General features: G+C 41.9%; 1 protein-coding gene across 7 annotated transcripts in view; it reads right to left on the bottom strand.

Moving 5' to 3' along the window:
* Window positions 1–3173: 3173 nt before the first annotated feature.
* rnf220a (ring finger protein 220a) overlaps window positions 3174–16430 on the bottom strand; it is a 127430-nt gene continuing 114173 nt past the window's right edge. For 3 of the 7 annotated variants that reach the window (XM_029130879.3, XM_029130877.3, XM_029130878.3), the window contains 4 exons: window positions 9078–9189; window positions 7292–7468; window positions 6813–6887; window positions 3174–5309 (listed from right to left, as the gene is read on the bottom strand). In XM_029130879.3, the coding sequence (XP_028986712.1) occupies window positions 5238–5309; window positions 6813–6887; window positions 7292–7468; window positions 9078–9189 (436 nt within the window). In that variant the 3' untranslated portion in view covers window positions 3174–5237. Of the gene's footprint in view, window positions 5310–6812; window positions 6888–6991; window positions 7076–7291; window positions 7469–9077; window positions 9190–16430 lie in introns of all 7 variants that reach the window. The other 4 variants (XM_029130881.3, XM_029130880.3, XM_029130882.3 and 1 more) reach the window with 2 other exon arrangements.

The raw sequence follows: 16430 nt of genomic DNA, 5'->3' as shown, positions 1-16430 counted from the left end.
TGTTCCTGAGAAAACACATACACGAGCAGCCATGAGTTGCCCACGTTGGACGACGTGTAGACTCTTCACATCACCACATCGTAGGAATCACAGTGACTCAGGCGACATTGGGAGTGCCTCGTCAATCTCAAGTTGTGATAGCAGTTCACAATTCTGAATGTGGGTTTCTCAGTACCCATTCACCGCACATTCTTTGCATGTAACCCCTCTGACTAGGGTTACTTGAGTAGTAGCATTCCAACAGAGCCTTGTTCTCGCATCTCAGCCATTTCCTTCGAAAGCGGTTCCCCACTTGACCACCTCCCCGGTTCCCCAGTCGAGACGAGGATTGTGTCGGCGAAGCCAGGTGTATCCCAGGACCACGGGATAGTAGTAGGAAGACTTGCCCACATGGAAGTGAATCTGCTCAGAGTGAGAATTTGAAAACACTATCCTCCGGACTAGTGGTAAGCGGGTGATTTTACTTGGCACGAAGCCGCTACATGGCTGGGTTGGCCGCAATATAAACAAAGGCAAAGAGCCCTGTGCTTCTCAGCATCAAACTGATGGATACGACCCACCTCTATCGATTCATCAATAGGGTTCGGAGCGGCCACCTCCGCGGATTCAACCGGAGTAACTGGGCATGGCCTCGGCGATGCGACTGCTGCGGAATCCCTCTGCCCCGAGTGACTGGTTCGGGGCGACCCCTGTTCGGCGGGCGAGAATAGCGTGGGGAGCTCGTTCCTCCTCCCAGCACTCGCTGTCGCTACTCCACAGCCGGCAATCTACCTTGATGGCAGAGCAGTGGAATTCCATCCGGCCTCTGCGGCAAGTGTGCAGAACTCGTTGGTGTACAATAATGCTGAGTGGTTGCCCTGACGAGGACGAGTAGAATGCTGAAATGCTGGCTTACGATGCAGACAATCTGGCAAATAGGTGAGGTGAGTACTGGAGCTTAATTGCAGGGAGGTGATTACTGACAGTTTGCAGGCGGCGACTAATGAGAACCGGAAGTAAAGCTGGACTAGTGTAAAGGGCAACCAAACAGGAAGTTGGCAGACTAAAACAGGAAGTTGGCATGAACAGTGGCTGAAAAATGCGAGTCTTTGATACTTTCTTATAATATCTATTTCTTCTGTACTATTTGTCTTTGTGCTGTTGCAACATAGTCATTTCCCCATCACGGGACAATAAGGGTATTCTATTCTATTCTATTCTATTCTATTCTATTCTATTCTATTCTATTCTATTCTATTCTATATCACTGGCCGAAAGTGAGAACATTGTGTCTCAGGACCAGCCCATCCACAGGCTTCAAAGTCTATGTCCTTTTCAGAGCCCTCCACACCTCATTTATTCTAATATTTCCTACTTCTGTCTCTACAATATCCATTTTCCTCACTTCTTTCCCTTCCCTATTCCTATTTCATTATTTCAACTACTGAAATTACTCCTACCATCTTCTCTGCACACAATCCTCACTTCACCCCTATCTGTCTGCATATCCCTCTCATCTCTATCTCTTTCCCTTGTGTCTAACCTGGCAAAAAGTTCATTGTTTGGCCACATCTCTTTTCACTCTGGGTTGCACTTCCTTATAGCACTGTGACATTTCTACGTCCCACTACGTACATTTTTGCCAACCTGAATGCAGTCCTGTACTTCCCCACTACCACCAGGTTTCCTTATCTTCTTTCCTCCTTCCAGATGACACACCCAGCACCTTCCTGCCTGTTTCCCTGACCACTTCTGCTGCACTGTAGTTTCCCAGTCATCTGGAAGCTCTTCCTGACCACCTTTCAAAATATCTTCCTGAATTCATCACAACTTTCTTTATTCAGCTTCTTTTGTTTTTCTTATCTTCTTCCTAATCACCAGTCATCCTATACACCACCATGCAGTTCTTTTTGCCAGCAGTCTCAAGTACCACCACATTACAGTCACTAACCTCTCTCAAATCGGCTCTTCTACATGGGATGTTCTCCACTTTCGTACTCTTGCCTCCACTTGTGTATGCCACTCTGTGTACATCCCTCTTCTCAAAATAAATGTTAACTACAGGCATTTCCATCCTCTTGGCAAAGTCCACCACATTTCTTTAGGTTAATTTCCTTAACACCAAACCTGCTCATCACCTCCTCATCAATTCTGTTTCTCACACCAACATGCTCATTTAAATCTGCTCCAATCAATACTCTCTGTCCTCTGGGAAGACTTTGTATCACCATATCTAACTCTCTTCAGAATCTCTACTTCTCTTCTAAGTCACAATTTGTCAAGCATAATCAATCATCTTCAAGACTGCATCACTTTGCATCACTCCTACCACATTTCTCTTGTAAATTATTGTAATAATTGAAAGAAGGGGTCTCTTTGTCAACTTTTCTCATTTTCTTTGCAGTAGTGAATGAATGAATGAAAAAATGAGCGAGAAGACTTGTAGCACAGATTATAACAGCATTGGCTTGCCACCCTGTGGTGAAAGGAAGAATTGCAATACATAACATTTAAAGGTTTAAATAAAATGTATAATTCATTCATTCATTATGATACAGCTAGTATATATACTTTTTTTCAATAAATTCATTTAAAAGATTAATTAATAATTGAAATATTAACATATTCGGCTCGATTATTGACTATGATTTAGGCAGTGTGAGTTCCATCGCCATGCCTGATAAGGTAGCACAGCTTGATTAGAAGATACAAATGTTCATTACACATAATCTAAATAAAATTACTAATAAATGTAGACAAAAAAAAAAAACTCCTGACACCCTGCATTCATACTGATTTGACCAGATGCTATGCTCTCCAAATAAACTCACTAGTCACTTTATTAGGTAAAACTGTGAGGTCCAGTTCAACCCGATACACTTAATAGTTAAACAGTACTTTAGGTCAGGATAATATCCTTTGATTTTTGGCAGCTTAACCACTGAAAAAAGTCATAATGCTGAATAAAGACAACCATCAAAGACCCACTGTTAAGATCAGTTCAGAGTTCCCTAAAACATCAGATAATGTCATCACTCTGCAGCTGCTTCACGCAGGTAGCAAGCTGGCTGTAACTTACCTGAGAAACAAAAATGTTTTACTTGGCTTCAAACTTTGTACATGGTGAGTGAATTCATTAGTCTGGAGTTACTTTTATGCATGCACTTGAAAAGAAGCCAAAAAAGGGGGGTAACTGAGATTTACAATCATTTAATTAATATGAAGTGTAGTTTACAAACAGGAAAGACATGTACCATTCTCAAGAATATACAAGACACAAATTGATTCTGACACAATTCTTTTGTGCAGTAAACCATCTTTAGGGCAAGCTCAAATCAACAGAACATTGGAGGAATCACAATGAGAACTGCGCAGCATTGGATCCTTACTTCCTCAGTTTTGGCGAATGAGGACGTTTAACTACACAAAGACTGAAAACAAAGAAAGGCTATGTTTTTTAAGTCTTGCTTTCTGTGCCCAAGAATCTATTTCTTTGTCTCAACAAATTGTTGTTTTAACATGGTTTCACAAAGGATGGAGTTGACCAAATAATCATCCCCCAGAAAGGGCAAACACTTGTGAGGCTGAAATTTCACACAAAGTCTTCTTGAAAATATGCACCTGTGTGTCTTTTGCTTTAAGGCCATCTCCTTCAGTGAGCACAGGAACATTTTTTCTCCACCTCCCAGTGTGAGACCAGAACCACTCACAGGATTTGAGATGTTTTATTAAATTTTTTTTCAGCATTTTTTTACAACAATACAGACATCACAAAATACATAGTTTTACAAACACAAAGCACACCACCACCTTGGCTGCTGCTGATGTAAAGGTAAAAGGGGAAGTATTGACGTTGCCAGTTCAGTCTTGCACATCCTTTTCCAGAAACCCTGCACATCTGTGATAGCTTGGGAAAAAAAACTGCTGTTTGTGGGATGAGAGTGTCATTTTGGAACTTATTTCCAACATAAGAGCATTAGAGCAACAAAAGAAAGCTTTCTTCTAACCATAAAAAAGGAACCTCTAAACTATGATTTGAGAATGTTGATGCTTCAACCAAAATTAAGTTGAAATTTGACTTTAAAAGACAAGGCCCAGTTGGAACAGGTTTAATTGTTCTGCTTGTTGGAAAAAAATTTGGGCAACAGAATTCTAACCAGTAACTTTCAGAAGAATTACACCACCTAAATCTTGACCATCTATAATCTCGAGCATTTTTTTAGATTTTTTTGTTCCTGTACAGTGAAATAAAATCCAACAGCTCTTGAAATATTCATATTTTTTAAAAATACAATACGGCTTTTTTTCCCTTGCAGCCATTTTTGCCCCAAACATCATTACATCACACCTCCCAACTTAAAACAGAATTTTGATATTATATTCCCTTGATGGGTATGTGTATGTGTCTGTATCTTTGTCTGATAATGGCAAATGTGTTTGCATCCATGTTTATGTGCGTGCACAAACTATGTCATTTACACCCAACACTGTAAACATACATAGACCTATAATACATGTGCTTGCACTGCATCTAAGAGGGAAGAAAAAATTTGGTTTACTTCACTAAAACACCACAAAAGAGGGAAAAGGGGAGGGTTTGTAGGAAAGAGAAGAGGTGGAGGCAGAGCACTAGAGGAGTGTCAAACTCCTTTTTCAAGGTTTTGAGGTTATTTTCAGTTTGGTTGAAAGCTCAGTTTTAGTGGCCTATTTCAAAATTCTCTTAAGCAACAGTGCGTGAAGATAGGATTCTCTCAGTGTGTTCGGGATATAGGCAACTGATCGCCACCACCAAAACACCAAAGAGCTAGACGGGCAAAACAAGTCTTTATATTCTTTATTAAGAAGTTCAATCAGGTCAAGCCCCCAACAGTGTATGGACACAAGGTCTCAACAGGGCATAGATGTGCGCAATATCACACATTGCATGTAGCACGAGTCTATGAGGTGCAGCAACCAATCCTGCTGAGTAGAGGGACTGCAAGTCTGTGTTTCAAAGTTTTTTTTTAATATTTATCCTGTGTGGCCAGGCAGTACGCCTGAGGGTCTGTGAGTGTTGATTCATCAGTCAAGTCAGTCTCATCCTATTTAAGAGTAAGCAGAGTCTCCCAGACAGCTGGTTTAGTCTCTGTATACTCTTAAGAGGCTTCAGTGATCCAGGCCACGACAGAAAGAGAAAATTAAAAAATGACGATCGAATGGAAGGATGATGAAATCCAAGATGGAAGGAGCAATGGACGGAGAGGTGAGGGATGTGCTCTTTATAAGTAGACGCGCCTCAGGTCTCCTGGTGAGGTGATGGTATTGCACTGTGGGCACAGCTTCTTGTTCCCCTGAAATGGATATAGAGAGAAAATTGGTTGCTTAATGTCAGATAATGCATGGTGCTTACAAGTGTTATTTATTATTTCATTCACAATTACTGTATTACATACATATGTATGTGTATCCAGCTATGTGATTTAGGCATTAATAAGCCATCTCTATTGCCTGTTTGCGGTTGAGAACTCTCCTGTTCAGCCCTGTTCCCCTGCACTGCTTTGATAGAATGCCATTAACAATAAAGCAGCAGATTATAATAAGCAAAATAGGGCTGCCATCATGACATTCTAAACCAAGTGAGGTCCACTCCACTCTGACACTTTTCCACTGTTTCTTGGCTGGTTTTGTGGTGTCTGATCAACTGGTGGCTGCAAGACAGTTCTGACTGGCTACAGGGGTATGAACAAGGAAAAATATGTAGAGTTTATGTAAATATGTGTAGTGCAGTAGAACAATTGGAATTAAATGAGCAAAAACAGCACAACTTAAAGCAGAAATTTGTGCTAATTGTACCCACTCCTTCCACTAAAGCATGTGTAAAAAAAAGTCAACCGGCCTTAGCAAAAGTTTTGAAAATTAGATATGTAGTACAGAAGCTATGTATGATGCTCTTTGTGATGTGCCTGTTCACTGTATTTGTTTTGGAGAGAAAAGATATAAAAAAAACATGCATTCTTTAAAGGTTGTACAGCTTAATAACATTCATCAATAAATTTTAGTACACTATGCTATACAGCTTATAATCAATACATGCATATCATCATGACATTGATGAGAATTCGGTTTTTCGTGTGCGCTGACCTGAAAAAAAGAAAATTAGTGACTAGTACCATAATCACAAAATGTGATAACTAGATTGTTAGGCTTTTATTTTTATCAGTTTCCCATTTTTATCATCGTCTCTAGGCCACAAGTTCAATGCCCTGTACATTAGATTAGTTGCAGCAGGGTGCAAATGTTTACACATGCACAGTACACAAAGGTAACTGACAGTTAAAGTTTTTATATAAATTACTGAAAATGTTGATGTTGATTTGGATTTATAGTCTAGACACATCACATTAACATGTTCAAGTGCACGAGTCTACAGGCCAAGCATTTCATTGGTCCTTTTATGTAACAATAAATGCAATTCTTTTTGACATTATGTCACTAAACTATACTGTAATAAAAGAAAAAGAAATGTACAATGAGGCAGGACATTATTGTATGTAAGAGCGGGGGAATGGATAAAGAGACAGAGAGAGAAAAAGACCACAAAGTGACCACAAGTGAAAGAGTCTGTTTATTTACCAAGCAGCAGGAGTACAGATTCTCTCTGCATGTCATTTACCACATTAGCACCAGCTAAATACACAAAACTTGAGTAAAATAGATATATGTATAGATATAGTGTTTGCATTGCATAAGTGTCTGAGTGGAAAGTAAGAACGGGTAATTTGATTATTTAATTTTAGTTCCTCCCTATAGAGCACCAATAAAGACAGAAAATCACTGCGTGCGTGCGTGCTCACCAAAGTCCTGAGCCAGCATTCTTCACAGTGGACGTGCCAGCACTGGATGGAGGTGAGCGGCATTGTGTAAGAGTCCTAACACAAAGAGACAGAAAAAAAAAAAAAACATGACACAAACATCCTCAAGTCAATAATCAACAACTGTACATTCCCTAGACAACAGGCTTTGAACCACTGACCACAATACGACATAGCCAGCAGCCATTGAACCATTGAGCAAGGCAGCATGTGGGGGTGGGTGGGTGGTGCAATCAACTGGCAACCTGCAGGTCACACACACACGCACGCACAAATATAATTTTGGTCAGGCAATGAGGAAAGACAGGGAAGCAGGCAGGGAGAAGGACAGAATGAGGGAGACAGCCATGAGTAAGCCCAACCTGAGGGGCACTCTTCTTTTCCTCTCGAAAAGAAAGGAGCGATGAGGAAGGTGGAGGAGGAGGGGAGAAGGGGGGCAGAGGAGGGAAGGAGTGCCTTACCCTCCGTAGGGGCTGTGGGAGGAGCCTCTTTATGTCGCTGCCGTAGCCACCAATCACAAGGCCCCTGTACAGGCAGTACAGGCCAAGGGGAAGGGACTTAGCCTGCCTCTCCCTGACCTCATTGGCCAGTGGCCCTAGGCTCTTGATCTCCGTACCTGGCTGGAGAGCAGGCTTCCTCTGCGGAAGGGGGAGGGGTGGGGGGCAGGAGGTGAGAGGAGAGGGAAGGGCAAAAGGTGGCAGCTAATCATAGAGCAGGACTTTTACTGACTCTGCGCACATACCCAAACACGCCAGTGGAAAAAGGACATGCGTGACCGACACACACGTGCACACCACTGTGATGAACCAACACACAATGGACTTTGGAAAGGCTAAGCTGCTCGTCAGGCAAAGACTTTTCTATGCATTTTTAAAGATGAAGATAGAGTTATCAGTGGCAAGAAAGGGAAGTAAAAAGATAAGATGTAGGCCCTACCGGGAGTAATTCAGTGTATGCACATTGCAAGATTTTACAAGTCACAGGCCTGTTATAATAATATAACATTTTTAATTAGTAATATTACCTTCTACAAAAACTGCTTACAAGCCTTGCTCTTAATCCTAGTTCTTTAAATGGCCAGCAGATGGGGGTAGAAATCTACTGATGGAACCAAACCACACCATGAGCTTCCTTCTGAACCAGTCAAGACAAAACAACTTGAGTCACCTTGCCTGCAGCAGAGGCATTTGTTATCCCACTTAAATACCACTATTTGACGACAGCTAGACAGAAGATAATGAGCGATCAATCATAGTCTGACAAAACAGGTGTAAAAACTTGACAGGACCAAAGTTTCCCTATATTACATAATGTGTTGAGGTTGCAGCAGACACCCGAGTCTTCATGAAGTACCTTCCAACATTTAAACTCAAGACTAATGTGATGAGTTTAAAATCAGACGCAGTGACAGGTTAAAGACAGATCAGATACAAGGTTGCTGTGCATGCATGTATTTGTGTTAGTGAGAGAGAGAGAGAGAGAGAAATGAAGGACAATGACCGATGAGCAGAGAAGAGCTGTGTTCATGGGGCAGTGAGTGACTGATGGCTGTGTCTTGCACTCTGTGTCACCTTGGTCAGCAACCTTTAGGAAGTGTAGGCGATGGTAATTATCTGCCTTTCTCACACATTCTCAATCACATTCACACCCTGTATTTTTACAGATGCTGCGCATCTACAGGCTTAAAGGATGACAGGCAGGGCACTTGACACAAAGTAGGGATCACAAGCACAGATATGGGGGCGGTGCAGGTATAGTCACATCCCAAGACACTGATGAATGCCAACATTGATATTTTTGCCTGAAGTTTATTATTGATCTGTAAGTTATATCAAACATCTATACAAGATGGTTGAATCTTTAACTTAACAAAGGACTAGTGAATGTCACATCTTGGGGAGTTTCCAATTTTGTGCAGATTATGTCAAGATGCTGTTTCTCATTGTTTCATTTAAATGAGATGAACGTTTAAACACAGTGATGACAGCCAAAGGTAAAGTCATGCATGACCATACCACAACAGCGACACAAAACCAAAAACAATTAAACTGTGACAAGGAGACCTAATCATCTGGTAAGCTGTGGGGTAGATGTATAGTTCAAGGTCCAGCAACTTGGCACAACCTGCACTGGCTTTCCATGTCTGAGAGAACGCCCGCCTCATTAATGACAAGTTTCAGGTTGTCGCGTTGTATAATTTTACTTGTCCTACAGCTCGTAGCACACCACATCAAAAGGCATACTCACCATACAGATGAGACACTTGTATCGGTCTCCTCTCAGTATCTGCTTCTCCAGCTCCCTAATTCGAGCCTTCAGAGCTTCCATGGTGGTAGCTGCAGACTCCTCCTCTGTTACCCTGAAAATGAGGAGGGAGAGAAACAGAGAATAATAGAAGATACTTATGAAGTAAGTAGAGAAAATGCGTGAAACCCAATTATAATATTCCAAAAGCGTGCTTTGCCCTTCACTGTTTATTAAGCACCTCTTTATGGCCATTCCTATCACCTCCATTCCAGTCCATTACACATTATTTTTAGTTTGCCAATCTACACTATATACTTGCAGAATTTACAACTAGAAAGTGTTTACATAGTACTTTGGGAGAAACTACATTGGACATATGTCAGGTAAAAGTTTTTTTGTTGGCTGACAGCTATATAAAAGCAAGAGGCAAAATCTGTGAATTGTATAGTTTTAATAGGATTCCACTGACTTTGAGAACACATTTGTAGAAAAGCAAACGCTTCCGATCTTCTCACATCTTACTTTTTATCCTAAGCATCTTGTTTTCTATTTGTGTCCATTCATACTTTGCTAATCGTTTTTTACTCCATGCATCCCATGTTCACCCCTTTCTCTTCCAAATGATTCCATCATCACATCCACTAGTCTCCATTTATTTTCTTCCTCTAACCAGCCTCTGATTAATGTGTAGCATAATAACAAAAAATGTGCATTTAACACTGTCCAACAGCATATGAAGCAGCCATAATGAAATCAATACAATCAGGACACAAACCACAGCGCTGCTGATGTTTTTGCAGGGGGAGGCAAGTCTGTACTAGCCAGCTGGTGTTTATTACTGCCATCCACTCATTCGCATGGCGTGTGTGTGTATGTTTTAAAAGCAGTGTGTGCATTTATGGTGATGTGGTCATTTTGCAGCCGGATAGCTTGCTGATCTATAGTATTGATTTGAAGGTGGAACGACAGGAGTAGACAGGATAAAGGAGGGTGGGAGTAAAACCCAACAATAACTGGCTGTGTGGTAGACAGTAAGGGACTGTGTGTGTTTGTGTGGCTTAGGTCATGGCTTTGTTTTTGTGCACTCCCCAACTGTAAGGTAAAGCAGATAAATTGTACATTAAAATGTTTTGATTCTAATCTTCAAAATAGTCCGTTAAAATAAACAACTTTTGAAGTAAATTAGGTGTTAGATAAACATTAGGTTTGCTTTGCCGTCACCAGACAAACAATCCAGTATTATGCTAAAGTGTTTATGCAAACAAAACAGGCTCATGGCTGCAATACATTAAGCTAGTTTTGGAAAAACTTGTCCAAAACAATGTTCTCCTCACTCCTCACAAAATGAAGAAACACAAGTGTACCTCCTCCCCAAGACTCACCATTTTATGACCTGCTTGGGACTCCTGGCCCAACTGACCACTCTATCTATGGCCTATAAACGTACTGTTTTTAATCTTGAGCTTGTAAAAAGCCATTTAGCCTTAATTAGCCTGCTAGGTTATAAAGCAGCATTAGAATCTAGTCTGGACAGGACTGAAAAGAGATAACCCCTTAAACAAGGCAATGTCTTTCTATTAGCAGCTGCAGAAATTCCATGACTAAAGTACAGTACTGTGCAAAACTTTTAGGCAGGAGTGAAAAAATTCTGTAAAAGAAGAATGCTTTAACAATTGGAACTGTTTTCCCCAAAAGTGCTCCAATTAGCCACAAAGCCCACATCGTTTGCAGGACACCACCTAGACAACCAGCGGTGGAGCGATGACATACATGTCATCGCTGGTCACATTGGGGAGGGGTCTAGAGAAAACTACGGAGTCCGACATTGTTTTGGCGAACGAATACACCGACTCAATGTTAGTTTTAGTGACTTCCGATTGGCGTAGCCGGGCGTCATTAGCTCCTGCGTGTATTACGATCTTAGCGTACTTACGCTTATCCTTAGACAGGAGCTTAAGATAAGACTCAATGTCGCCCGCTCTGGCTCCAGGCAAACACTTAACTATGACCGCTGGATTCTCTAACTTCACGTTTCGGACTATGGAGTCACCAATGATCAGAGTGGGTTTCTCAGCGGGTGTGTCGCTAAGTGGGGAAAATCTGTTTGAAACGTGAAGCGGTTGGTGGTGCACCGTGGGCGCCTAAAGCTACGTTTCTTACGAGCCGTGACCCAGTCGTTGCCCAGCTGCCTGGGACCTGCCGGGGGACTGGTAGCAGCTAAGCTAGGAGGCTCTGCACCGGCTAAAGGGACCTGGCTAGCTGGCCTGTTTTCTAAAGTGCGAAGCCAAGACTCTAAGTCTAACAACCTCGCCTCCAACCCTGCAACTAGCGTACACCTATTGCAGATACCATTACCATCACTAAAGGAGGCAGAGGATAAGCTAAACACAGAGGAACAGGTGAAAGCAATACCAGGAAAGTAAGCTATGTGCTACTTGTGAACGTTCGATTCTTGTAAATAAAGATTACATCCGACTGGAGAGGACTACTCAGCATGAGTCTAGAGACTGCTGTGTCTTTATTTTTACGGAGAAGTGGCTTAAGGACAGCGTGCTGGACAGTGCTATTTAGCTCGACAGGCTGGCCTCCTTCCGAGTCGATAGACACCCAACACTCCCAGGAAAAACCCGCAGTGGTGACTTGTGTATCTATAGCAACACAAAGTGGTGCAACAACTCTGTACTAGTCTCCAGTCATTGTTCATCACAGGTGGAGTTTATGATAGTTAGATGTAGACCATTTTATTTACCCTAGGAAATCACCATAGTCCTCATAGTGGCTACATTAACTGTATGGAGCTATAAACAAACTGCAAATTCCACACCCCGACGGACTGCTTGTTGTCAACAGAGATTTCAATCACGCAAATCTCAAGGCAGTTTTCCCACAATTTCATCATGATGTGACTTATGCAACAAGATGAGTGAATGCGCTGGATCTTGTTTACATAAACATCCCCAGTGCATATCGGGTAGAGCCCCACCGCTACCTCAGATGCTCGGACCGCGTCTCTGTTGGGCTAATTCCAGCATAGAGACCGGTCATCAGACGCCACAGAGCAGTTGTGAAAAAAACCTGGCCTTCAGGAACTATTACTGCTCTTTAGTACTGCTTTGGGCACACTGAATAGAACATGTTCAGGGAGGCTGCAACAAAAGCCACACCAACCTGGAAGAGTATTTAACATCAGTGACTGGCTTTATTAGCAAGTGCATTGATGAGGTCACTATCTCAAAGACCACCACCATAGGCCTGCGTCCTGCTTCAAGGACTACCGCCCCATTGCAATCGCACTGACTACCATGAAATGCTTTGAGAGGCATGTCATGAGGCACATCAAGACCCTGCTACCTCCTACATTAGACCCACCGCAGTCCGCGTATAGTCAAATGGCTCAACGGACGACTCTATCAACTCCATCCTGCACCTGGCATTCAACTTTAAACAACAGAGAAACAACTGTTATTCCACAGCAACTCATCATGAAGATGAGCCTTCTGGGCCTGAACACCTCACACTGTAATTGGATCTTTGACTTTCTGATTGGGAAACCAGAGTCTGTCTAAATCGGCAACAACATCCCCAGCTACACTACACTGAACACAGGAGCCCCTCAAGGATCTGCACTCCGCCAGTCACTTAACACACGACTGTGTAGCAAAGCACAGTTCAAACCATATAATCAAGTTTGCAGATGACACAACTGTGGTGACATTGACACAACTGTGCCGGGATGACAAAACTGTGGTGGGATTGATCAATGCAAACAACAAGACAGCATATAGAGATTAGGTGACACATCTAAAAACCCTAATAATTGATTGTCAACTTCAGGAGAGCACAGATGGACTATGTGCCACTGAACCCCAACAGTGCCTCAGTAGAGACTGCCAAGAACATTCAATTCCTCAATGTCCACCTAGTGGTGCTCTCTGAACACCCACTACAGGGCCTCTATATCTGAGGAGGTTGAGTGGAGCTCATCTATCACCACCCATCCTCACCAAGTTCTACAAAGGGACCATAGAGAGCACCCTGACCAGCTGCATCCCTGCCTGGTTTGGGAACTGTACAGCTTCGGACCACAAAGCCCTACAGTGCATTCTGTGAACCGTTGAAAAGATAGCTGAAGCCCCCCTGCCCTCCATCAAGGCCAACTATACCACACGCTGCATCAGCAAAACAAAAGGTTTTTCTATTTAGCTTTTAAAATTCTTAGCTCTAGATTTAAGATTTAGAGCTTTTATTACATTTTTCTCAATATTTAAGAATATGTCTTGTGGTTTATTCTATCATTTTTGTAGCACTGTGATCCTATAGGAATGTTGTTTCGTTTCACTCTACACGGCTGTTTAGATTGAAATGACACAAAAACAAAAACTTTAAATGTGAGCTGAATGCCTTCATCCTATTGGATGCAACACTGGGGCAGACCTAAAAGCTATAAGGATAAAAGCGCCAAACCTGCAGTTGCTTGCCCTCTTTGCTCTACTTCCCCTCGCTCTTCCCTCCTTGTTCTCGTTCGTGTCTTTTATACGGTGGTCAACAGTGCTAGCGGCCTGCACATTAATGATTTTATGACAGAGGCTGCGGGCCACAATTGGCCCCCGGGCCAGACTTTGAACATGCCTGTAATGCTGTTTTTGCAGTATCAAGTGCCACATTTAACTTCTAATGAATCCTAAAATGTACATTGAAAGTACAGTTTCATTGTATGTACACAATTTTTTGTTCAAACATTTGATACTTAAAACAGATCAGACATCTTATTATGAAAACAAACGAAGCAGCAACCTTCACGTTTTGTGAAGAGACTCTGACACACTGAACTTGGCTCATGCAACCAAACTTTTCTGTTTTAGAATTTGCAAGCACAATAGAACTTTGGCTTATGGCTTTATTTTATAGGTCTAAAAAAAACCTGAGCTAATAATGTTGAAAAGAGACAACTTCCACTCACATAAAACACAACCACTACAACCTTGTAGGGTATTTGGGTGGTGTGTTTTTATGAATCCAAATTAAAATCTCAGCAAATTTCTTTGCTTGTCATTCCAATTGCAGAAGAAAAAGAAAAGTAAAAGAAAGAGACAAACAGATATGCCTTCTGTCCACCCCGAAGTAGGTGGGACAATTACCTATTAATTAGTTTAACTTTCTGTTTGTACCTGAAGACCTGTAGCTTTACCAGCTGCTCCAGCCCACTGTTTGTACCTACTGCTGAATGTTATGGCCTCACTCAGCTTGTCACTAAACATGAGGAGGAACACATGATAATTTCAATATGATATCATGTAAAAATTTTAAACACTAAAGTTTTAACACCGTTTTTCCCCACATTTCCACATGGAAATAATTATTTTACATGTAATATGCTTTAGAAAATGGCAGAGGTAAATCTGAGAAATTATCTGAGAATTATTCTCTACTGCCTGCAGCCTGTTAACCACAACCTTAACTACCCTGACACCCCATGATAAAAGATTTAAGTTGCTATTGATTTCCCCTGCCTCAGCCCTGTACGTGTGTGTCTTTGAATGTGTGGGTCTCAGATGGCTAACAGGGAGGGGGTATCTTGTAAGTGCTGGTAAAAGATGATGGAAAAAAAAAAGAACTAAAATATAGAAGTAAAAGCAAAGATTGGTCTGAGTGCAAGTGTGTTTTAAAGGGGCGGGGGGTTGGGGTCTAGCTTCATCACTTCCAAATTGAGGACAGATTCAATTATTTGTAGAAACCACATGGAAATCTCTTTGCATTGTACCAGCTAGAGCACCAAATTTGGCAGCAATCACATTGGCGGAATTGGAAGGGCCATTTATCTTGAGAGGAAACAGCAGCTCAGACATTGTATGTGTATGTGTATATGTATGTACGTGTGTGTGTGTGAGCTCATTTATCTTGCAGGGGAATGAGCATGGGAACAAGGATGCCCCAGGAGGCGAACAGATCATTACCCATCTGGGATCAGAGCAAGAGAGAGCGAAAAAGAGATTTCAGTAACACTGCCCTGCACGCACGCATACACGCACGCACGCGCACACACATCAATGTAATGAAAGGAGGCAAATCTCATTCATTTGGGGACAGAGGGGTATAGAAGCTCCACAAATACGTGCATTTATAGCAATTGGGAAGGACTGAGGCATGGAATTGTTCCAGCCGGCAGGTGAATGCTTGTTTAAATGCAATCATTCAGCATCTACTTGGCTCCCTTTAAATAGATACTCAGATTAAGGCATGTTCTGCTCCAGTTGGCCACTAACAGCCGATAAAACACCATGTTGAAATGCAAATACCTACACTGGATTACTGAATAAGCCAATATAGTTTGTTTATATTTTCCTCATTAAATTCTTTTGTCCTGGGATTCGTCTGATGTAGGGTTCATGGTGGAAATTAAAATTGGATAAAAGGACTTCAAAACTTGATGCAAGGCAACTTGAGTGCGAGGTGACAGCTAGGCCTTTCAGCAGAATATTTATCTAATGCATACAGCCAAGGTAGTGTGGTCTGACCTGCGTAGCTTTTTCTACTGGTCTCCTGCTACCAAAGCAAAGCCTACATTCATATGGAGCTAAATTGGGTCCTGCATAGCGTGAGGGGGGTAGGACAAACACGGAGGATCTATCAAAACGTGGAACTGGGAGAATTTTGTTTGCAAGTTTTTTTTGATTGTACAAAACAAAGACTAAGAAATTCTTTTTATAACATCTTTAAAACTCACTACAAAAACTTTTTAAAATACTCCAGCATATACTTTTGATAGGTCCTCCGTGTTAGTCAGTATCTGGACTGCTACATGAGGAGAAATTATTGATTTACTTTATGCAAACGTTAAGGATGCATACAGTGGTTCCCCAATTCCTGCACTGCAGGAAGCAGTCTCACAACCTCGCAACAAACTGAGTGTGTGGCATCTACCAACAACTCACTCATTCGTATCAGTCATCCATGATCTTGGTAGCTCAGGTGTGCAGTGAGCTGAAGAGGATTTGTCCGACAGAACATGTGTGTGTTATATTGCTAAACCTGAATACACTGCTGGAATGTGTGATTTTCCCACTGGGAAGTATCTGCCTGTTATTGCATGAAGCAAAAGGACAGGAGTAACTAATCAACCAAATCCTTATCTCTTTGCTTGCTTGTCCACTGATGTTTCTCCTTCACATGGGTTAAGAGCTGACCTCTATCGCCCATGCTGGGGCATTGTGAGATTGGTGAGATAGATATAAGGAAACTACAGTGACCTTTTACACATACACACTGCATTACCGTATAACAGGATGTGTGTTCTAGCTCTAGCTTCTAGCTGTGTTCTAGTTTAAATTAATTCATTCAAAAGTGTCTTTTGGA

The sequence above is a fragment of the Betta splendens genome, chromosome 17 (assembly GCF_900634795.4).
Source record: "Betta splendens chromosome 17, fBetSpl5.4, whole genome shotgun sequence".
NCBI classification, from domain to species: domain Eukaryota; kingdom Metazoa; phylum Chordata; class Actinopteri; order Anabantiformes; family Osphronemidae; genus Betta; species Betta splendens.
The sequence above is the reverse complement of the archived record's forward strand: the minus strand, read 5'-3'. Positions and strand labels throughout refer to the sequence as shown.